This window comes from Lipophrys pholis, assembly GCF_963383615.2.
Source record: "Lipophrys pholis genome assembly, chromosome: 21".
In the NCBI taxonomy this organism is placed as follows: Eukaryota; Metazoa; Chordata; class Actinopteri; order Blenniiformes; family Blenniidae; genus Lipophrys; species Lipophrys pholis.
The window spans coordinates 849,782-874,666 of NC_137649.1; the positions used below are offsets into that span (position 1 = coordinate 849,782).

Consider the following 24,885-nt stretch of genomic DNA (forward strand, 5'->3'; position numbering starts at 1 on the left):
GAGAGCCTAATACACATGAAGATCCTTTAATACACATGGAGAGCCTCTGATACACATGGAGAGCCTACTACACATGGATAGCCTCTAATACATATTGAGAGTCTGCTACACATAGAGAGCCTACTACGCATGTAGAGCCTACCACACATGGAGAGCCTCTAATACACATGGAGAGCCTACCACACATGGAGAGCCTCTAATACACATGGAGAGCCTACCACACATGGAGAGCCTCTACTACACATGGAGAGCCTACCACACATGGAGAGCCCACCACACATGGAGAGCCTACCACACATGGAGAGCCTACCACACATGGAGAGCCCACCACACATGGAGAGCCTCTACTACACATGGAGAGCCTACCACACATGTAGAGCCTACCACACATGGAGAGCCTACCACACATGGAGAGCCCACCACACATGGAGAGCCTCTACTACACATGGAGAGCCTACCACACATGGAGAGCCTCTACTACACATGGAGAGCCTACCACACATGTAGAGCCTACCACACATGGAGAGCCTACCACACATGTAGAGCCTACCACACATGGAGAGCCTACCACACATGGAGAGCCTCTACTACACATGGAGAGCCTACCACACATGGAGAGCCTCTACTACACATGGAGAGCCTACCACACATGGAGAGCCTACCACACATGGAGAGCCTACCACACATGACACCAGAACCAGAACCAGAGACATGAGGACAGAAACTGTTGGATCTTAAAAAGTAAAGCAACACAAACAATTGACACCATTTTTTGTTCACTTTTGATTTAGGAGTGACGTCATCACCTCACAATGACAAACTGAGACTGACACTTAAAACATTGTTTAATATCTTCACAACCAAAGCAGCGCGAACGCTTGGGACTATTTCCACTGATTTCAGCGGGGGGGGGGGGGGGGGCGCGCTTCACGTCGGTCCAATAAGATCATCCCGTCCCTCTCCGCCGCGGCTCCCTGCGCGCTGCCGCCGCCTCTGACGGGAGGATGTCACCGGGCTCCGTGAGCGCTGCACGACGTGGAGCTCAGGCGGCGCCGCTGACCGACTCGCCGCCGCCGCGGGACGCCTGAAGCCTGAAGCCGCCATGCCGCGTTCCGCCAGGCTGCTGCTGCTGCTGCTCCTGCTGCTGCTGCTGTGCTTGGTGCTGGTCGGGGAGGGCAGGAGGCACAGAAGCCGGGAAAAGCGTTGGTCTGCGCCAGCGGACACCCCCAACCCGGGAAAGTAAGTCTGCTTCACTTCCTAGGAGGGTGTCGATGTGGAGGGTTTGAACTGGAAGCAGAGTTGGTGGGTTCGGGTTCCTCCGATCCACAGAGCGGAGCTCCTCTCCTGAGGGAGCGGAGCTCCTCTCCTGAGGGAGCGGAGCTCCTCTCCTGAGGGAGCGGAGCTCCTCTCCTGAGGGAGCGGAGCTCCTCTCCTGAGGGAGCGGAGCTCCTCTCCTGAGGGAGCGGAGCTCCTCTCCTGAGGGAGCGGAGCTCCTCTCCTGAGGGAGCGGAGCTCCTCTCCTGAGGGAGCGGAGCTCCTCTCCTGAGGGAGCGGAGCTCCTCTCCTGAGGGAGCGGAGCTCCTCTCCTGAGGGAGCGGAGCTCCTCTCCTGAGGGAGCGGAGCTCCTCTCCTGAGGGAGAGGCTCAAACTCACACCAGCTTCAGAATGAGGGCAGAAATCTCTATCAGATCCAAATATAGATAGATGGATAGATAGACAGATAGACAGACAGACAGACAGACAGACAGACAGACAGACAGACAGACAGACAGACAGACAGACAGGTGTGTGTGTGGCTGGTGAGGCATTTCTCAGGTGCAGCTTCTCATTATTATCGATTTCAGCCCATGTTAACTTCATTGAAGTATATCAGTGTGTTTCTTGACCACATTACTACAATCTTAGCTCTTCTAGATTGAGGAACCAAAACCTCCGGTTCCTTTAACCAGCCGGAGAACAGAGAGTCTTCTAGTAAACAAACACCAGCAGCAGCTTCACTCGTCTCTTCAGAGAAAGAAGGTGTTTCAGCTGCTTTACAGGGAACCACAGTCAAAGTTCAGGGAACACAAAAGGAAGATCAGGTATATTTGACTGAGTCTCATGTTCTACCTACTGAGCTGGACGGGGGACATGAACCCTCTACCTTGAGACTGAGTCTCATGTTCTACCTACTGAGCTGGACGGGGGACATGAACCCTCTACCTTGAGACTGAGAGTCTCATGCTCTACCTACTGAGCTGGACGGGGGACATGAACCCTCTACCTTGAGACTGAGTCTCATGCTCTACCTACTGAGCTGGATGGGGGACATGAACCCTCTACCTTGAGACTGAGAGTCTCATGTTCTACCTACTGAGCTGGACGGGGGACATGAACCCTCTACCTTGAGACTGAGAGTCTCATGCTCTACAGCTGAGCTGGACGGGGGACATGAACCCTCTACCTTGAGACTGAGAGTCTCATGCTCTACAGCTGAGCTGGACGGGGGACATGAACCCTCTACCTTGAGACTGAGAGTCTCATGCTCTACCAGCTGAGCTGGACGGGGGCTTTTGTCATTCTCATTAATGATAAAGAATCTCCAAACAGTGGACATCCCTCGTGCTCTCTTGTGTACTTGCGGGCGACGTTGCTGACACACTACATCCCTTAATATTTGCCAGGTGGTATTGGGGATCCTTTTTCCACTACAAGTATTCCATGCAGTACTGGACCCAATACCCAATACTGGTATTGGTATTGGTGCATCAATAAAAATAAGACTTTGGAATATTCTGCTGTGAGATGAAAGAGTTTCTGGGTCAGACATATTGGTTTCTACCTTTTTGTGTACGGTGACAGTAAGAAAACAGTGAAATACGATTCAGTAACTGGTTGTGAACGCAGTGATATTTACTGTTCTCACTCCTGTTCATGCTGACTCAACACATGCCTTCAAGATTAATTCTGAACGTATTCACAGCCAGTAGCTTCGGTCAGATATCAGATGAATCCTGCATGGTTACTGACTTATTGGTTTATTTTCATTAAGCTCTAATGTTCACCAAATAATGTAAACAATGGGACGACTTCAACCCCCAACGTTACGACGCTGGTGCCTTTTAACGTGTCGAAGTCCACTAATTTAATTTAATTTACCATTTAATGGGAGATAGTAAAGTCTGTAAGAAGAGTTCAGAAGAGTCATTCACACATGTTCATCAGAGAAACTGACTTCATTTGAAAACAAGTGGTTCCCAAACACTGTTTTCCTCTTGAGGCTTCAACAAAATTGCATTAAAAGGAATTGAGCAACCCTCTTCTCTGATCTGTGGTTTGTGAAACATTCTTGAGACGCCACTCGCTCTGTAACTAATGAAGTGTTTCTCAGTGACCGCTCACAGAACCTTCACAATCGATTCTGTCTCCAGGTCACTGAACATGTTGAGGCGGTCTCAAAGTTATTTAATATACTCACAATAACCTAATCATCAGCTGGCACCAAAAATCACAAATTTGCAAAATCCCTGTATGTGTATTTTGTACACTCAAAATACCAGGAAACCACTGTACCATAGACTAGTGCATAACATTTAAGAGAGTCCAAGGTGACCGCCAATGCACACACTTTCCAACTGGACCATACAAATATGGAGGAAGCACCGGCGCCGAGTGTTGGGAGTTTCATTAACCCCTTGAAATGAAGTTGAGCTTCTTAAACATCAGCTCATCGTGTCAGTGGAATCATACACTTTGAAAACGTCTCTGTCTTTCTACATAGCCGTCAACTGCTGCACCTGTTACAATGAGGGTTTTGCACTACAGCTTACTTCAGGACTATTTTACAAATGGCAATATTTTCTAACAAACATGGTTATGAATTAAATATTTCACAGTTGTATCTATATATTCCTTGATGTGATCAAATTATTTAGAGAAACAAAGATGCATTGGAAGAGCCGAGATTCGTTCAATAAAGGTATCATCATCAAACGCATTCAAAAGTCTGAGTTTGTGTACAAAAGGTTCCTTGATGTCACAGCAGGTAGAAACACAAATACCGTCTTGCAGATAGTCATGTCAGCCCAGAGCACAGGTCTGAGTAAATACAGAACGCTTCACAACGTGATATATGATGTCTTTTTACACATCATATCACATCATTGATGTTTTTTATCGTAGTGGAGGGGGAATCTGTCTGGAGTCTTCATACACGCTGCATTCTGACCTGGATCTGCACCACCAGCAGTTCCAGAGAGCTCAAATAAAGTAGAAGTTTTTACAGGAAACAGATTTTAGTAGAAGAGCTGATTTGTGTATCCCGGAGCACTGAAGCTCCATAACATTACACCACCCCCTGCAGGATGTTCCCCACCCGAGATCTCTGTGGGTCGACTCCCCGTCTCAGTAACATCCTCATACAGGGCTTGTCTCTTCATGGTCCACCAGCCTCACTGTGAAACTCTTCCTGCTGGCTGCTGCAGGCCACTAACAAACACTTTCCTCTCACTGCCATGTGCACGAGGAGAACTGGGGGAAACTCTTTGGGTTGATTACATGCACCGTTTTCAATTTGTCCCAAATCATGTCCACTTTGAATGGAGAGTCTGTCATTGGGTTCTCCTGGAGACTGCTCGGAGCAGCAGAGACACTGTCTTTTGAGGACCTGAACATTGACTGAAGTCCTGGTGAACATGTCTTCTCTGTCTGCTTTCCTGTTGTCAGCCCTCTGGCCAAGAAGGCGCTGGACGGAACCAAAACCCGAAGGCTGAAGACGAGTCACCTCCTGCGCATTGACGAGCATGACTTCACCATGAGACCCACGTTCGCAGGTAATCTTGTCAAGTTAATCTGGAGAAGTGTGTTCAGTGATATCATGTACCTCCTGGAGCCTTTAAAGAGCCCCAGCGTGGAGGGTATGCTGGTGATGACACCTCTATTTGATCTGCACAGGAAAGGAAAGGTGTAGAAAAGACAGACACTTTTATTAGAGCAGAATATTTATTTTGTTCACAGAGACAGAAACAACCCTGAGGTCCATAGGAACAGATAGATGGACCTTATTTTCACTTTGTTCCAAGAATATAAACTAAACCTTTTAGTTCTGCATGTTGAGGAGTGAAAGTGGTCATAGTAAAGTACAATGAACAAGGAACACAAGTCATGAAGCTAAATATGGAAGATTGGTCAAGAAGAACAAATGTCAAGTTGAAATAATGATCAGACACTGAGAATGAGGTTGAGATGTTGACAACTGAACGGAAGAGACAAACGTCAAACAGTTCTAAATAAAGAATGACCGAATGAAGAGGAGTTGAAATGTAAAAATGAAATAAGGTGAAATCTCATACGGCTGTTAAAAAAACAGTCGTCAATAATGTGAGCAAACTGTTGAGCTGAAGCAGTGGTGGTGAAATGATGGTTAGAACGTGGGATGAAACAACATGAACAAAGAAAAGTCCAAATGTTGATGAAGTGTGAATGATGAGGGTGAAATAATGTGATAAAGTTGAGGTTTGGCTCCTCGAGGGTTGATCTGGAATAATGAGGTTCATGATAATGGTCACGCTGACAGACCTGCAGAAACTCTTGCCATTGCGTTGATGAATTAATATTCCAACATAAAACATTCACACGGGGGAAAGAGCCTCAGAACCAGTGATGGAGAATGTAAAGTAAAAGAAGAGCAGTGAGGAAGTTCTGCTGTGATAAAGTGAAACTGAGTGATGACAGTGCTGTTCCTTTATATCACTGATAAATTAATCTGGGATAATCTCACCAAGTCAGCTGAACAAGTCGGGATTGGTCTGTCTTTGGACACGGCCACAGTGTTGGGTTTAACCTGGTGGATGTGTTTGATGTGTTTGATCTGCACAGCAGAAAACACACTAGTGAAGGATCCGTTATTCTGTGTGTGTGACTGGTCCACGCCTCTCATGTGAACGCTCACTGATCCTGAAGGGAAAACCCGGGGTTAAACTAGCCAGTTGATAACCTGCTACCGTTAATCTGGATCAGGCGTGTCTGGATAAGTCAGTCCAGGAAAGCGAGACATCCTTCATATGTTTATCAGGGTTTGTAGTACAATCCCCCTGGAGCCTGGACTGACTGCAATCCTCTAGAAGCTTTACTAAAGCCAGTGTTGAATGTAGAAAGACAAATTGTTATGCATGAACTGAAACAGTTGAGAAAAAATGTCAAGGTTATGAAAAAAGAAGTTCTTTCTGACGTTGCAGTTGAAGTCAGTCAGACACTTTCAGGCTGTTTCTGCCCTCCGGCTCTTCAGGAGCTCAGAGAAGCAGGAACATCAAGGGAACCGGAGGACATTGTGTTCAGCCACATTTCCAGGAACAGAGCGGTCCTTATGAATCCTCTGTTGTTCTTTATATCCTCCGCTTTGCACGACTTGTTTAGTTCTTTTAGTTTTCTTTGTTGCAGCCACAGAGCTGCAGCTGAACGTCCATGTTGGTTCCTCCAGAGCCAACGTCGCCCGGCTTTGTGACCCCGGAGCCACTCTGGGGTCACAGAGATGTGGGACTAACAGACTTAAGAAGTCCTTTGTCCCTCAGGCCATCAGGCTGTACAAGTCCTCACTGGGAGGAGGGGGACAGAGGACAGAAGGGAAGGAGCAGTAGCCTCCATCCACCTCCTCCACCTCACCATCCTCCATCTCACATCCCATAATGCAGAACAGAACATCTAAGTGTCTCTTCACTGCAGATGATCCTCCTGGTTAATAATAGTGTCTGTAACCACCGAGCAGTTTAACCTTCGGTCACTTTCACTCCTAGATTCTGTTAGAGGCTGATTCTGTTTACCACTTCTATATCTAGTTAACTTAAGGTTAGTCACCTTTTTCTGTAACTCATCTTTGTTCCTCTGTGTGCTGCTCCTCTTCTATTAAGCTGCTGGAACTCAAACTTCCCTGACAGAGTAATCCTCAAGGATTAATAAAGCAAAGTATGAAGTCTAAAGTCTAAAGTCTAAAGTCTAAAGTCTGGAGTCTGGAGTCTGGAGTCTGGAGTCTGGAGTCTGGAGTCTGGAGTCTGGAGTCTCATTAAATTAACTTACAACCTTGAGTTAGACGACCAAGAACTCATTATCAAATTGAAATTCAATGGAAGTAACTGATACAAAAAAGTCTCGATAGATTTTTGCCCATATCACTTATTACGGTCATCTGGATGACTCGCCCCAGGGAGGCAATACTGCTCCTCTGAGACCTCAGGTACAGCCACAGATGTCAGAGTAGACCCCGATGAGGATTACTTTAGTCTGGGTGCTTGTCGGCTTTGGTTTGCTGAGCTCGCCGTAGGATGGGAAAGAAGAAAGGGGGATAAAGGAGGAAGAAAGCTGGAGTTGTTGAGCTTCCCGCTGTTGCCTGACTGCTGCAGTGTGGTCTGGCTGTGGAGGAAGTGTAAAGAGTGACGTAGCTGCTGCGAGGGTAAGCCGCAGCTCAAAAGCTGCAACTGCAGTGTTTCTAATGAAAAGCTTTTACATGGCTGCCAACGCCCCCCACCCCCTGGTGCTGGTGCTGGTGCTGGGGGGGGGGGGGGGGGGGGGTTGTAAGGCTCAATGCATTGAGAACAATGGCTCTTCTAATGGTGAGAAGAGTCACAATCACAGAAATGCCAACTCCTAAGAACAGAACTTCATTAACAAAAACCTTGTGAAAGTCATGTGGTATTTCATGAGTGTCTCTCTGAAAGTTCTTATGATTTAACAAGTGATCAGCTTGATTTAATGTCACTTGAGGGTTGTGTGTACTAAGTAGGATCTGCATCGTACTGAGTACCTTTTATTTACTTTGCTGAGATCAGCTATGAATTTGTTTTTTATATTTCTTCTAAGTTTCTATTTCCACAGAGCTGTAGTTTGTAATAAAACATTTCACAGCAGCATTTCTTCAGATCTTCAGTGATCCAAGGTTTCCCTTTAGAAAAATGTATTTTGAATTTTGAGGTGATCAATCAATATGAACTGAGAATAAGTGATAAGCTGTATTGATATTTTCTGTCGCCCAAGAACCACATTCCTGGAGACATGACTGATGTCTGCTTGAAAAGATTCCAAGATTTAAACAGGATTGGTACCTGTAGAGTTTGGAGGATCAATTGCAGAAACAATCTAGAATACCAGGAGATGATCTGGTCTTTGAAATGATTTCAAACACCAAAGAACTGAAAAGGATGTTATGAATTAGTGAAGCTGAGGATTTATAAATCTGTGATTCCTTCGTAATTAAAGTTACCGGGTTGTTTTTGAGAGTCCTCCAGTTACTGCAACTTTCTCCTATATTACAAATACTACTGTTGTTTCAGGTGTTTTGATACTTGATGACTTTAAATGATCTGGGTAAGCGATTGTGTCTTCTTGTCTTTGGCCCGTTAGCAGAAATACGTTCCAGCTTCCAAACCTTCACCTGGATCAAACTTTCATGAACAAAGGCTGAATGTGTTGAGCCTTCTTAAGCTGGGTTTGCACTATGATCCCGGCAGCCCCGTTTGCCTGAAACGTAGTGCGTCGTTGGACTTTGGCCAATTTTTTCTTTGTATTCTCGTCTTGACACGTTTCCTCACGGTCTTTCACATCATCCCTGATGGACCGCGGGGGGGACAGTGTCTGCTGAGTCCCAGAGGCTCCAAGGCGCACTAGGGTTCATCCCGCAGTCTATCACCGATGCAAGCACGTTCTTTCAAAGCCTGTCACGTTCTGGTGCGACCCTTCACGCTTCCCGCGTTCTGAGGAAGCTCTGGCACGTTTTTCATGTTCTGTCAAGGCTTCCTACGGATGAAACGTGGACGCCGGGCCATTTTGAAGCACATTGCAGAGTGGGAAGGCCAGAGCGCCACAGGTAGGAAGAAAGCGAGTGAGAAGGGCACCATCCATGTGATTGCGCAAATGGTTATCAGAAGACAGAAGACAGAAGGCAAAAGCTGGGGCACTACTCCACATTTCTTATCAGGGAGCTCCGCACTGAAGATGTCAAATCCTTCACTAGCGATCTGAGGAAGCCTCCAGAGCTCTGCCACCAGATCCTGGAAAAACTAACAGCCAGAGAGGAAACGGCACAGGAGCTGTCCCTGGTGCTGAAATCTGGGTTCAGCACCAGGAGCTGTCCCTGGTGCTGAAATCTGGGTTCAGCACCAATCTTTCAGTGACTGAAACACCACTTGTTTGTAGTGTTGCCTGCTTGCCAATTATAATAATGAAGATTGATTCATTCCAGTACAGTGTCGGATTCTGCTGGCGGAATTCAATGATGAGCTTTTTCTCATCCTCTGAGGAGGAGGTGACAACCCGAGGGGCTTCCCTCCTCCTCCTCCGAGCAGGAGGTGACAACCCGAGGGGCTTCCCTCCTCCTCCTAGCAGGTGCGGCTTCTTCAACCTCTGGATTTCTTGTTCGGTGGCAGAGCTTGTAGAAGCTGTTCTGTCGTTGATTGCTCAGACTCCAATGAAACTCCCCTCCTGGCCAGCTTCCTCCCAGACCGTGCGCACCGTGGCAGACCGGAGGACAACGCAAACCGTGACACACCGGTGACCGTCATAACCGTCATAAGCCGCGATTGAACGTGAAGAAATCGTGATAGAACTCGCACTAAACGCCACTTCCTGTCAGCCTCCCGTCCCACTACGGACCGCCTCCAAGTTCTATTATAGCCGATTACGTGCTGCCACGTTTTGTGATGTTCATCCCGGTTTGCTACGGGCTACTGAGTTTCTCATCCACGGTAATCACGACCTGTTACGTTTGTCGATCCCGTCCCCCTGCGGTGTCTCATGTTCATCCCGTTTTGTTGACGGTGGCCTGAAACTGTGCTGCTATGGCGTCCGGGAACATAGTGTAAAAGTACCTTTAGAAAACTGGCTTTGAGGTAAAACTCTTGTGTCTTTGACAAGTGCAATCAGCCACATTTCACATCCAGCAGCACCGAGACGGACCAGCAATGAGACTTGACCTAAATTTGAAGATGGCTGATATTTGCAATCCAAGCTCATGCTCATACCGTGTGTGTGTATATATATATATATACATATATATATAGATATTAGGGACGTCCTGATCACACTTTTTTGTCCCCAATACCGATCCGATTTTTCAGAATTGAGTATCGGCCGATCCCGATACTTTCCCGATCCGATACTTACATTACTATTGCAAATATACTCAATAGTGTATTTTTGGATCAACTAAGATGTCTGAAGCTAAAAGTACTATTGGCAGAAGCTTTGTTTACCTAGAAATTATTGTAAAACTCACTTATTGAATCAAAATTCTTCTCAGAACGACTTAAGAACTTATTTAAACTTGATTCAGTCAGAACAACAAAAACCCAGTTACACTCTGCAGTCTTGTTTCTCTTATTTATCTTAACTTAAACTACTTCACCTGGATTTTGTGGCAAATAAAAAAATAAAATAAAATAAACCCAGTGAATCAGTTTGACTAACATATAAAGTATAAAAAACTACAACATAAACAGTATTCAGTAAAACCAATCAGAAGAACCCAATTCTACTTCAAAGTGTCTTTGGCTGGTTGGGTTGATATAAATACTCTCAGGCTCTAATGTAACTTCTTTGTGTATTAAATTCCAGTTTACCTTAAAGCAGTATGAGAGGTTTGACCTGAATGTCACTAAACATTTACATTTCAATGTGAAGTATAAACACTTCATTCTACTTCAAAGTGATAAAACCTGTTTGACTAAAGTACTCTGAACATAGTACTCTCAAAAACTTATTCAGAATATCCCAGTCTCCCTTCAAACTAGAGGAACCTTCTGGGTTCTTGTTTTCACCATATCGCTGCCCTGTGGGGACTGATCCTTTATTTCGAGTGGAGAGTTTGCTGCTTCAGTGCAGCTTTTTCTTTAGTTGTTGTTGTAAACTGAGGAACATCCACACGACGATAAAACGATCTTTGTTCTCTCTGTCCTTCTCCCAAACCTCCGTCCACACCTCACTATGAACACGGCTCAACACGAGGCTTCAGGGCATGTAGTACACATGCCAGGCCTTTAGGGGCGCTGTGACTCACCAAACACAATAAAAAAACAGAAGAAGACAGACCACATAGAAATATAGAAGTAGACTTCTGCACATGAACACATAACCCACTATATATAACTCTAGTTTTATAGGTCTATGGCCCCGCTCCACCTGCTTCTAGCTTCTGCAGCTCCACCCGAGCTTCTAGTCCCTGATTGTTCTGGTTATTAGGTGACGTAGTGGACCGCGGTGGGGGGAGGAGGGGGGCCATGACGTCATCTTATTTCCACGGATGATGGTCTTTGCTGGGGTTTTAGAATTTACCATCTCTGGGACCCGTGTTAAAAAAACGTCTTCGGGCTCCTAAACACGGCTCATGTGGATGACAGGCCAGCAACGGCTGGTTTAGGTAAACCGGGTTCCTGGTGTGGACGTCTCATGAGTGTACTCCCCCACATGTTTACTTTTTAGATGTCTTATCAGATTAGTTGTGTTAAACGAAGCTCTGGTGCTCCACCTCTCTGGACTGTGGTGAAGCTCTGGTGCTCCACCTCTCTGGACTGTGGTGAAGCTCTGGTGCTCCACCTCTCTGGACTGTGGTGAAGCTCTGGTGCTCCACCTCTCAGGACTGTGGTGAAGCTCTGGTGCTCCACCTCTCGGGACTGTGGTGAAGCTCTGGTGCTCCACCTCTCGGGACTGTGGTGAAGCTCTGGTGCTCCACCTCTCGGGACTGTGGTGAAGCTCTGGTGCTCCACCTCTCAGGACTGGTTTGGTTATCCACCTTAAACTCCCTCCAGACTGCTGGTTGATCCTCTCAGTGGCTTCAGGCTGCTCACCTCAGTTTACGGCAGGTTGCACACGGGGCTGCTTTATGGCAGCTGATGTGATCGACTGAATTTGCCGATCGGGGCCGATCACTCACAAATCACCAATATCGGCCTCGATCCGATATCGACCGATCTGATCGGGACATCCCTAATATATATAGGTGGGCAGGTTAACAGTTAGCAGAACAGACGGAAAGGCAGTGTTATTTTTGAGCTAAACCCAGTTTAAGTAGCAGCAACTTGGTTTCACTGGACACTGGAAGGCAGCCAGACGTCATTTAGACGGTCAACCTTCTAATTTATGTGTACCGTAGAACCTCTTATGAGGAACCCTGTACGCCGTGGCTGCTATTGTTGCTGTGCCCGATCGGTGGAAGGATGACAACCAGCTGGGTTTTTTCTACCAGCGTTCCAGAGCCAGAGCCAAGTGCTTCAGGCCACCCTGCTCTTTCTCCATCCTTTCACAGCCTGCTCTGTGAGCTCGGGAGCAGCTGTGAGCACCGGGAACACGTACAAGCTGCTGTTCATCAAAGACACCTTGCCATCGTGGATACCAACACCCAGCCAAGCCTCATACAGACTTGATACACCAACGTCACGAGTAGTGGTCAGGGGCCACCACTGACATGAAGCTATACTGCCCCAGGTGTGTGACTGGCCGTCTGTTTGGATGGGATTGTGTTATGGCTGCTGTGTCTGTGCCCATCAGAGGGGCCGATTATTAGGAACAAAATCAAGACTACCCGACATTTGTATGGACTGATGACAAATCGGATGCTGTCAGGGGTGAGTATCAATCTACCGATATGGATTACAATATTAGAATACGGACCGCCAGTCATACCAGGATCGCCATGTTTGTTTACAGACGCATGACCAGAAGTAACTATTTACAAGACTGGAGGGGGAGAGATGCACATACGCCCGCCACGCCCTGCCACGCTATGAATTATTAAGACATTACGTCATCTACCACATTGCATCTGGTACAAATTGCAGAAAATGTTGTCTGTCTTATCTCTGAACCTGAGGTCAGGAACTGATATCATATCTGGAGCTGGAGCTAATGCTATGTTAGCTGAAAGCTAATGCTAGTTGGTGAGCCAAAAACGTTTTCAAGGAACTTTTGGGATTTTTCCCTCACAGCCAAATGCTGAAGGATTACTGTGTGCACCATCATTCAAATCATTCCTCCTGTCAACACCGACAACTCCCTCTTACTCCAAATGGCAAATAGAACCACTTCCAAATGAAGGAGGAAAACAATGGCTCTCCAAAGAACTGGAGAAAAGGACTCCATGTTTCTAAGGTTTATGGAGGTTGCTGCAGGGCAGTCCAAAAACATTGCCTTGCTCACTGCCTCCATCCAGGATACAGTTTTGTGGGACCCCACCACCTGTCCACGGTCTTCCTCCTGCTCGACCCCCAGCCATCACTGGTCCTGGTCAGAGGTTGTGATCTGGCCATAAGAGATGCTCAGGTAAAGCGGCCTCACCTCCTGGACTGAGCATATCCAACCTCTCCGCTCCGCTGACCGATGATGACGACACAGTCCACCCGGCTGATGCTCCTGCTGGCACGGCCCCGACGGCTCCTCACATGGATCTCCCTCCGACTACAGCTCCGGCCCCGGCTGCCATAACGACCCCCTGGAAAACTAAATCTTTGGCCTTCTCTCCATCAGAAAGTTTCATCCTGCTGTAAACTCCTGAAGGATGCTGTGATGAGGCAGCCTCTTCCGCCCCTCCCTTCTCCAAGTCCCCTCTTCTCTCCAACTACAATAATTGTTGGCCATTCCATAATAAGAACCACCCCTCGCTGCCTTCCAGAAGCTCTGGTCCCTGGGCTTTTGGGTAAGCTCCCAGAGGTATTACAGTCACTCCCACCCTCCGTCTTCTGTCTTATAGTTCATGTGGGTTCTAACGTTCAGTCATCACGTGACTGTTCACATCCCACAGACATGCCCCCGGCCGTCCTCCCTCTTTGTAGAATGAGTCTCCTCTCCAAGTCACTGCTGCTTCTCCCAGCGCCCCCTACTGCCCCGAGCAATCGCAACACCTCAACCTGCCAATCAGATCTCTGGTCCTGGGATGCATTCCTATATACCGATCATCAGTCGTGATCGCAGATCAACTGCTTCACGTCCACCATCACATCCAGCCGGTTGTTGGTAGTACAACTGTTCTGAAAAGTTATTATTATACGCAGTAACCGCTTTGTCGCCTCCATCAGTCTCTGCAGGAGGGAAACACGACCATGAAAGAATCTTTCCACCTTGGGAGCGGGTATAAAAACTTGCAGTGGATCCGCACACCTGTGTCGTGTAAACAGACCCCCCACAAGTGAAGAAGGTTTTGTGGATACGCTCGTATTCGCGGTCGTGTAAATTCGGCCTTATATTACGCAGTGGGGGCGGCATGTGACCAGTTGGCAGGCTCCTGCATTTTATAGCAAACAGCTGCGTGACGATGAGAGGAAATACACAACGTCTGACAGTGAACTCTCGGCTCTTGTCCTCGCCATATGTCACTTTAAGTTTTTGCTGGAGGGTAGGCAGTTTACTGCTTTCATGGACCACAAACCCTTCCCTTCGCTATGTCCAAGACCTTGGAGCTATGGTCTGCATGGCAGCAGTGTCACTTCTCTGCCATTTCAGGCCCTGTCCACACGAGCCAATATAATCTAAATACATTTTCTCCCCGGCATTCTCCCAAAACATTTGGTCCACATGCCACTATGAACACAGCTCAACACGATGTCTAAGGGCATGTAGTACATATGTCAGGCCTTTGGAGGCGCTGTGACGCAACAAATACACCAAAAATGCAGAAGAAGACAAGGAGAACATATAGATGTTGACTTCTGCTCACAGACTTCCTTATAAACCTGAGTACAGTATATATGTATGGCATTGCAGACCACAGTGGAGGGGAGAGGGGGGTGATGACATCAGTAAGTTTCCCGCAGATGCATCGTCTTTGCAGTCGGCCTCTCAAAGCCGAGCCGGCGTTTTAGAATTTCCCCACTCTGGAACCCGTGTTAAAAAAGAAAATGTTCTAGGGCTCCAAAAACGCTGCCCCAGGTGGATAATCGGCCAAAACCGGTGCGTTTAAGTGAAGCGGCATTCTCGTGTGGACGGCCCCTCAGACAGTTTGTACAGGGATGTGGCTGGATGATGGAGTGCTTCAGGAAAGTGGAGCCATCCGGCTTTGGGACATCTCTCTCGGACAGCCCTCAGACGGCCCTGCAGGCTGGCAAGTCCAGGGTTTTGACGTCTTTCACACGCTGTAGCACCCAGGTGTGGAAGCATCAGTGGGGGTAAAGTTCATCTGTCCTTTACTGCCTGTTTATGGCCACATCGAGACAAAACAATCTTTTTTCTCCCCGGGGTTCTCCAAAAACTTCCGTCCACATCCAACACAGCTCAACGCGAGGCTTCAGGGCGTGTAGTACACGTGCTAGCTGTGATTCATCAATCACACCAAAACTGCAGAAGAAGACACGGAGCACATAGAAATTCATCTGTACAACTCTGAATGCTATCGGTCTCCGGCCCTGCTCCTCCTGCTGCTAGGGTCAGGAGCTTCTGCAGCTGGACCGGAGCTGGATTGTTGTGGTTTTTTGAGGACCTTTTGGACCACGGTGGGGAGGAGACGGGGGTGGTTGTAGTAATCAACTTCATGTTGACCAAATTACGTTCATGTTACTGGTGAAGGTCGCTTGGCCTGCCGTCCACTGGTTCTGATCATAAATCAGCAGAAACATTGCAGTCGTTTATTTGTTGGCCCAATAAATTTAGTGCATATCGTAAAAATCACTTAAAAACTCACATCAAGCCTTTTTTCCCCTCGTTTCAATTTCTAACATTTACATAAAGTTCTTATTTATTTCTTTTACTGTGTGTTGGCGTCAATTTTGATCCAGACCAAAAGTTCTTATCAAATCAGAATGTATAAATATCACGTCTGATTTCAATAAGTGGATGATTAATCTAATACAGTTTGTAGTTATTAATGGATGTACATCCATTAATAACTATTATTGTATGTACATCTATTTGGTATGAAAACAGCAGCTGATTTATGGAACAATAATCAACATTTAAAGTATATTTATTGGTGTTGAATGTCAAAATGGTATGTAAGAGTTAAAATGTGATGTGCCTCAAAATCTGCTGGAATGCAACAAAATAAATCTGTCCAAAAACAGCCTCTATGTTTTTTTGATCAATGATCACTGTGTTTCCTACAGATGTAATTCTTTACACTTATTTGGAGAAAGGGAGAGAATTGTCTCAATGACTGAAATAATGAGGCTGTTCAGGTTTGGGCTGAAGAATCCCTACACTTGGCTCAGAATGTTTCTTTTCTGTCACATTTTCAATGCGTATGGATTATGTGTTTTTGCTTCTGCTGCTCTGCTTTGGTGATTATTCCATTTTAAAGAGTGAGATTAGCTTCTGCTTGAACTGGCGGGGTTTTAGCAGCGCTCCTCATAAAGCATGGAAGTATCAATATCCCTGTGCTGCTGCACAATATTCACCATAAACATCCCAACTCAACTGAGAGTGTTTGCGCCACTGTGATGTTGATGCTGAGCTGTGTTTGTGGCTCTTCATGCCCCGCTGGAGAGCAGCCTGCACAGAAGTGCCACCGAGGGCTGCGAGAGCCAGCAGGAATTACAGCGCTGTGACGCATTCATGAGTCTCATCTGATAATCAGTGACGTAGAATAATTTGCTGTTGGCTCGAAAGAGCAGAAAAGGAAATGTTTGGTCGCCCAGATTGAAACGTCTTGAGCACGCAAAGACCCAGAAATGTAAATGTTTTCCAGTCCAGACTTCCACAGACTCACAATCAGGCAACAGCCTGCTGTTTGTTTCCTCTTTATGGCCTCAATGTGCTTGTCCAGCTGCTGTGGAGGACTGCCCGGTGCAGGCTGGTTCTTCCCAGCCGGTGTCTGCTGCTCTCGTACACACACACACACACACAGGCCATGTCAGCCGGAGGTCAAGCGGCACTGATCCGAGCACGTGACTCCTCTCTGATGAGGGGAAGACTTGGCGCTGACAGCTGGGAGTGGGCAGGAGTTAATACCCACTCTTCTAGGTAGCAGATTTCTTCTGTGCCACCGCTTGCATAAGGCTGGCACCCTCAGAGCCACAGATTAGTGATGAGCTGGCGTGAGTTCAATATACAAATGACATACAGTGGTGGAAATTTGCTTTCCCATTGATGATAGGGCCACTCAGATACTCTTCCATATCCCTGCAAATCCCAAACTGGCCTTAAATATAATCATTACAAACAGCAAACCGCCACAGTTGACCGAAACCCAATGGTGCAACGTGATTATTGTGTTTGTTGGCTTAGACAAGTGTAGAGATTCAGATTCCTGGCTGCTTTACAACTGATGCCACATTACTAATGAAATCATTGCCTGTGTTCCCTGAGTCTATAGTTTCCTGTGTTCCCTGTGTCTTTAATTATTGTGTTCCCTGAGTCTATAGTTTCCTGTGTTCCCTGAGTCTATAGTTTCCTGTGTTCCCTGAGTCTATAGTTTCCTGTGTTCCCTGAGTCTTTAGTTCCCTGTGTTCCCTGAGTCTTTAGTTTCCTGTGTCCCCTGTGTTCCCTGAGTCTATAGTTTCCTGTGTTCCCTGAGTCTATAGTTTCCTGTGTTCCCTGAGTCTTTAGTTCCCTGTGTTCCCTGAGTCTTTAGTTTCCTGTGTTCCCTGAGTCTATAGTTTCCTGTGTCCCCTGAGTCTTTAATACCTGTGTTCCCTGAGTCTTTAGTTTCCTGTGTTCCCTGAGTCTTTAATACCTGTGTTCCCTGAGTCTTTAGTTTCCTGTGTCCCCTGTGTTCCCTGAGTCTTTAATACCTGTGTTCCCTGAGTCTTTAGTTTCCTGTGTTCCCTGAGTCTTTAATACCTGTGTTCCCTGAGTCTTTAGTTTCCTGTGTCCCCTGTGTTCCCTGAGTCTATAGTTTCCTGTGTCCCCTGTGTTCCCTGAGTCTCATGTTTTCAGTTACCCAATGGTCTTCTCCCTCTGTGTGCACCTGTCCTTCCCTGTGTGTTGAAGCCTCCATCTCTCTCTGTTCTCTGTTCTCTGTTCTCTGTTCTCTGTTCTCTGTCTCTGTCTCTGTTCTCTGTTCTCTGTCTCTGTCTCTGTCTCCCTCTGTCTCTGTTCTCTGTCTCTGTCTCCCTCTGTCTCTGTTCTCTGTCTCTGTCTCTGTCTCCCTCTGTCTCTGTTCTCTGTCGGCTCATCTTGTCACTTGTGTTTTTGACTTTTTCATCAATTAACTTTGCTTTTATGGATAATTAGGGTATGAATTTGGGTCCATCTTCACACGTCCTGACAGACTGCAGGACACACACCAACAGGTGTGTGTGTGTGTGTGTGTGTGTGTGTGTGTGTGTGTGTGTGTGTGTGTGTGTGTGTGTGTGTGTGTGTGTGTGTGTGTGTGTGTGTGTGTGTGTGTGTGTGTGTGTGTGAAGCAATGATCAAAGAAGTTTTCATCACTTTACAAAGAGAAACTAAAATAAATCTTAGACTTGTTTTTTGCTGAAGTTTGTTTGAGTTTTGAGTCGGGCTGCTGACACGGGCACCAGTCTTCCTGAGGTGGCAGCCAATCAGCACAGCCAGTCCGTCCAACTTGTCCTGACCAAAACCCAGTAGCTCTGTGTTTGGAGCAGTGGCAGGGGTGGGACGCTCCAGCGACATTCCCCTGAATGTGCTGACCCAGGAACGCTGAGTGAGCAGTGCTGCGCTCTTCAACCTGAAGTGGCATTCGAAAGGAACGAAGGGTTCTAGGAACCTCTGCAAAGATGGCCGAACACATCAAGCTTAGATTTCCAACCCCCGGTGACCTAACGCTGCTCGCACCACAGGCAGCTTGAATCACTTTCTTCCTTCTGAAGCGGAGTGGCAGACTAATCACAGAGGAAGGTGGTGCAGATAATCCAGCACCACAAAAAATATTACAAAACAAAACAATAATGGTTATTTCAGTTTCATTTTCAAAAATTGAAATTGAAATTCAAGGTATTTTTCTTTATCAGGGTCAAGAAGAGATAAACTAATTGTTTTCATTTTCTGTTTCTAACAACAAAAAATAAAATCATTAGAAGAAAGAAATAAAAACACTGAAGTTAGTTTCCAATTTGAAGCTTTCGATTGGGCAGTGAAGGGGAAAGTTAAAAGAAAAGCAGCTTGACATGCAAAGCGACGATCTATTGTAGGGATTTCTTACCTCATAAGGATCACGGGGCACCATTTATGTTGCGTTTTGGCAGTTTGGCTCTCGATAATAATTAATAATTATCAAAGATAGTTATTACTTATGGTATTGAAAATGTAATCTGATCAGTATCAGATACCTCGACAGCACCACCTGTTTAACAGGAAATGACAGCCAATTCAGTTCTATCAGTCTCATAAGATATACTAAAGAGTTAATATGGGATTTGAATTAATAGTTAAATTAATTACAATGACCAGAATTAACACTAAAGCTTGAAGGATTTTGGAGTTTTGACACAGAAGAGTCGACATTTCATTCACCTTTGTGCTCATTAATAAGACAGCAAGTATGATTCCAAAAATTATATTTATTTACAATGAAAACTAATAAAACAGATTCTAACTACCTATATACAGCTTGGTGTGTGTGTGTGTGTGTGTGTGTGTGTGTGTGTGTGTGTGTGTGTGTGTGTGTGTGTGTGTGTGTGTGTGTGTGTGTGTGTGTGTGTGTGTGTGTGTGTGTGTGTGTGTGTGTGTGTGTGTGTGTGTGTGATGGAACTACAAAACAAGATGGCGGATCACAATAAACTCCATTCAGAATGGAGGTTACCAGAGAGCAGGAGGACTGTCCTCGGTCTCCACCAGGTGATGGAGAACAATCAGCTCCATTCAGAATGGAGGTTACCAGAGAGCAGGAAGGCTGTCCTCGGTCTCCACCAGGTGATGGAGAACAATCAGCTCCATTCAGAATGGAGGTTACCAGAGAGCAGGAAGGCTGTCCTCGGTCTCCACCAGGTGATGGAGAACAATCAGCTCCATTCAGAATGGAGGTTACCAGAGAGCAGGAAGGCTGTCCTCGGTCTCCACCAGGTGATGGAGAACAATCAGCTCCATTCAGAATGGAGGTTACCAGAGAGCAGCATGGCTGTCCTCTGTCTCCACCAGGTGATGGAGAACAATCAGCTCCATTTAGAATGGAGGTTAACAGAGAGCAGGAGGACTGTCCTCGGTCTCCACCAGGTGATGGAGAACAATCAGCTCCATTCAGAATGGAGGTTACCAGAGAGCAGGAAGGCTGTCCTCGGTCTCCACCAGGTGATGGAGAACAATCAGCTCCATTCAGAATGGAGGTTACCAGAGAGCAGGAAGGCTGTCCTCGGTCTCCACCAGGTGATGGAGAACAATCAGCTCCATTCAGAATGGAGGTTACCAGAGAGCAGCATGGCTGTCCTCTGTCTCCACCAGGTGATGGAGAACAATCAGCTCCATTTAGAATGGAGGTTAACAGAGAGCAGGAGGACTGTCCTCGGTCTCCACCAGGTGATGGAGAACAATCAGCTCCATTCAGAATGGAGGTTACCAGAGAGCAGGAAGGCTGTCCTCGGTCTCCACCAGGTGATGGAGAACAATCAGCTCCATTTCCTAAATGAGTTGATGAGAAGGTGATTTGTTGTAAAACGTCTGGAGGGTCAGACGGTGTTCAGTTACTGAGTGATGTTGTCTTTGATGTGAAATGTGTAGGTTGGTAGTTAACTAGTTAGTAAAGCAAAGATTAGCATGCAGACCCTGTGTGTGTGTGTGTGGCAGAGCTAACGTTGGTTTACAGGTTAACTACTCCTAATATCATCATCAATAGAACTCAACCACTGTAATAGAATCTAATATCAATAGAACTCAACCACTGTAATAGAATCTAATATCAATAGAACCCAATCACTGTAATAGAATCTAATATCAATAGAACTCAACCACTGTAATAGAATCTAATATCAATAGAACCCAACCACTGTAATAGAATCTAATATCAATAGAACTCAACCACTGTAATAGAATCTAATATCAATAGAACCCAACCACTGTAATAGAATCTAATATCAATAGAACCCAATCACTGTAATAGAATCTAATATCAATAGAACTCAACCACTGTAATAGAATCTAATATCAATAGAACCCAATCACTGTAATAGAATCTAATATCAATAGAACCCAATCACTGTAGTAGAAGCAGCACATCTTCATCAAGGTAAACATCTGTACAGAGCATCAGGAGGAACTGATCTCAGGTTCTCACCCAGGTGGTTGGTACCACTTCCTTCACCTCTCTGAAGAAGGAGTTTGGTTGTTGTCCAGGCTGGAGAGAAGCTGCTGCTCCTGGAGCTGGTAGCTCCTCCTGCTACCTGTGGTTGGCTGAGTTCAGCAGGAGGAGGAGGAGAACAAGGGGATGGGTCAGGAGGAGAAGAAGAACAAGGTGATGGTTCAGGAGGAGGAGAAGAACAAGGGGATGGTTCAGGAGGAGGAGAAGAAGAACAAGGTGATGGTTCAGGAGGAGAAGAAGAACAAGGTGATGGTTCAGCAGGAGGAGGAGAAGAAGAACAAGGTGATGGTTCAGGAGGAGGAGGAGAAGAACAAGGTGATGGTTCAGCAGGAGGAGAAGAAGAACAGGGTGATGGTTCAGCAGGAGGAGAAGGAGAACAAGGTGATGGTTCAGCAGGAGGAGAAGAAGAACAGGGTGATGGTTCAGCAGGAGGAGAAGGAGAACAAGGTGATGGTTCAGGAGGAGGAGGAGAAGAACAAGGTGATGGTTCAGCAGGAGGAGAAGAAGAACAAGGTGATGGTTCAGGAGGAGAAGAAGAACAAGGTGATGGTTCAGGAGGAGAAGAAGAAGAACAAGGGGATGGTTCAGGAGGAGGAGAAGAAGAACAAGTTGATGGTTCAGGAGGAGAAGAAGAAGAACAAGGTGATGGTTCAGCAGGAGGAGAAGGAGAACAAGGTGATGGTTCAGGAGGAGGAGAAGAAGAACACGTTGATGGTTCAGGAGGAGAAGAAGAAGAACAAGGTGATGGTTCAGGAGGAGGAGAAGAAGAACAAGTTGATGGTTCAGGAGGAGAAGAAGAAGAACAAGGTGATGGTTCAGGAGGAGGAGGAGAAGAACAATGTGATGGTTCAGGAGGAGGAGAAGAAGAACAAGGTGATGGTTCAGGAGGAGAAGAAGAACAAGGTGATGGTTCAGGAGGAGAAGAAGAAGAACAAGGGGATGGTTCAGGAGGAGGAGAAGAAGAACAAGTTGATGGTTCAGGAGAGTCTTCCTTTGCAGCCTCCTGGTTGTTCTCTTGTCCAGACCAGAGGATCTGGTCGCTTTGAGAGAATCGCTCCAAAAGGCTTTTGGTAAGGTGGGGGCTTTCCAAAGTGTCCAGTCCTTCAAACCTCCACCAATCAGTGACTGGCTGAGTGCCTGGGGGTAGTCAGTGTCTCTGCAGGACCCCCTGCAGTGGGTTGAAGCTCAGACACATTCCTGAGAGTCAGACTTCGGTCTTTCCTTAGAAATGAACCAACTTTCTGTGGTCTGCTGAGATCCCATCACTCTGTTGATTGTCCATTATCTCTATTGCTGTAAAAACATTTTAGACATTTTAGGAAAGACAAAGTTTGCCCGACAACCAATACTGAATTGGTATAACCTTTATTCTATTTGTAAAAATGTTTAACCTCTTAAGGCCCGAATCCAGATCCAGACAAAGCAAAATGATGTCCACACATGTAGACACCTGGTCCTAGGAGGAATCTTCACAGAGTATTTCTTTCATACTTAAACCACTGCACTGAACACGATTATCCTACACTCAAAGAAATCAACTAAGCAGTTTACATATCAGACATATCATATTGATTAACGTGAGCATACTGAATGTGTCTTTGTTAAACGGTTTATTCTGAGACATGTTGGTCAGATAACATCATTAAAAGCGAGATGATCTACTGAACCTGTATGGTGGAAATGTGTGACATGATTAAGTTACATTAACTCAACTATTATTGGGGGGAGTGTACACAGGCTAAATATTCCTTAAAGTTTTGTGAAACTTTAAAGGTATTTGTGAAAATGAAAAAAGGGCCTAGGCTATTACACTGTACTTTTCCTAGCTGGACAACTTTGGACCTGGTCCCAGTCAAAAAACAAGATACTGTGATGTGCACCATGAGGGAGTTCTCACACCCAGAATGGAGGGGGTGTGTTGGTGACGTGTGGAGGTGTGTTGGTGACGTGTGGGGGGGTGTTGGTGACGTGTGGGGGTGTGTCGGTGACGTGTGGGGGTGTGTCGGTGACGTGTGGGGGTGTGTCGGTGACGTGTGGGGGTGTGTCAGTGACGTGTGGGGGGGTGTCGGTGACGTGTGGGGGGGTGTCGGTGACGTGTGGAGGTGTGTCGGTGACGTGTGGAGGTGTGTCGGTGACGTGTGGGGGTGTGTTGGTGACGTGTGGAGGTGTGTAGGTGACGTGTGGGGTTGTGTCGGTGACGTGTGGGGGTGTGTCAGTGACGTGTGGGGGTGTGTCGGTGACGTGTGGGGGGGTGTTGGTGACGTGTGGAGTTGTGTTGGTGACGTGTGGAGGTGTGTCAGTGACGTGTGGGGGGGTGTCGGTGACGTGTGGGGGGGTGTTGGTGACGTGTGGAGTTGTGTTGGTGACGTGTGGAGGTGTGTCAGTGACGTGTGGGGGTGTGTTGGTGACGTGTGGAGGTGTGTTGGTGACGTGTGGGGGTGTGTTGGTGACGTGTGGGGGTGTGTTGGTGACGTGTGGGGGTGTGTCGGTGACGTGTGGGGGCGTGTCGGTGACGTGTGGGGGTGTGTTGGTGACGTGTGGGGGCGTGTCGGTGACGTGTGGGGGTGTGTCGGTGACGTGTGGGGGTGTGTTGGTGACGTGTGGAGGTGTGTCGGTGACGTGTGGGGGTGTGTCGGTGACGTGTGGGGGTGTGTCGGTGACGTGTGGGGGCGTGTCGGTGACGTGTGGAGGTGTGTTGGTGACGTGTGGAGGCGTGTCGGTGACGTGTGGGGGCGTGTCGGTGACGTGTGGGGGCGTGTTGGTGACGTGTGGGGGTGTGTCGGTGACGTGTGGGGGTGTGTTGGTGACGTGTGGAGGCGTGTCGGTGACGTGTGGGGGCGTGTCGGTGACGTGTGGAGGTGTGTCGGTGACGTGTGGGGGTGTGTCGGTGACGTGTGGGGGCGTGTCGGTGACGTGTGGGGGCGTGTTGGTGACGGGGAGGTGTGAAAAGAGGGAGTGCGGTGACGCACGGGAGAAATGTTTGACAGGTGAACTGTCAGGCTGCTGGAGGCCATAAAGAAAACCCGACTCGACTCCTTTGTCTGTCTCGTCCGTCTCGTCCTCCACATTGGTGACCCCAACATCTGAACATGTCTGTAGAAGCCAGCAGCAGGACAATCCCTGGCGGCGTGGGGGCCGGAGCCCCCGCTGTGTACACCGCTGCTGTCAAGCTGCCAGAGTTTTGGCAGCACGATCCGGAGCCGTGGTTCCAACACATCGAGGCTCAGTTCCATCTCCGAGGGGTAACGGCCGACGACACGAGATACTTCCACGTCGTCGCTGCGCTGGATTCTTCCACCACCCGCCGGGTAATGGTTCTGCTTCGGGACCCGCCGGCGTACGGAAAATACACCGCGCTGTTCCAGCTGTCTGATGCTGAGCGGGCGGAGCGCCTTCTGTCTCTCAACGGCTTGGAAGAGCTGATGGAGAACATGTTGGGAGACAGTAAACCCAGGAGCTGATGGAGAACATGTAGGGAGACAGTAAACCCAGGAGCTGATGGAGAACATGTAGGGAGACAGTAAACCCAGGAGCTGATGGAGAACATGTAGGGAGACAGTAAACCCAGGAGCTGATGGAGAACATGTAGGGAGACAGTAAACCCAGGAGCTGATGGAGAACATGTTGGGAGACATTAAACCCAGGAGCTGATGGAGAACATGTAGGGAGACAGTAAACCCAGGAGCTGATGGAGAACATGTTGGGAGACAGTAAACCCAGGAGCTGATGGAGAACATGTAGGGAGACTAGAC

The 24,885-nt window shown here is 47.2% G+C and overlaps 1 protein-coding gene across 1 annotated transcript in view; it reads left to right on the top strand.

The window, feature by feature from the left end:
- Positions 1–1,008: 1,008 nt before the first annotated feature.
- Positions 1,009–24,885, top strand: part of LOC308126555 (gamma-aminobutyric acid receptor subunit rho-2-like) — a gene marked incomplete at its 3' end in the record, with an annotated part of 39,104 nt that continues 15,227 nt past the window's right edge. The window contains exons 1-2 of the mRNA XM_080491056.1: positions 1,009–1,239; positions 4,705–4,811. Of these exons, the coding sequence (XP_080347182.1) occupies positions 1,103–1,239; positions 4,705–4,811 (244 nt within the window). The 5' untranslated portion in view covers positions 1,009–1,102. The remainder of the gene's footprint in view (positions 1,240–4,704; positions 4,812–24,885) is intronic.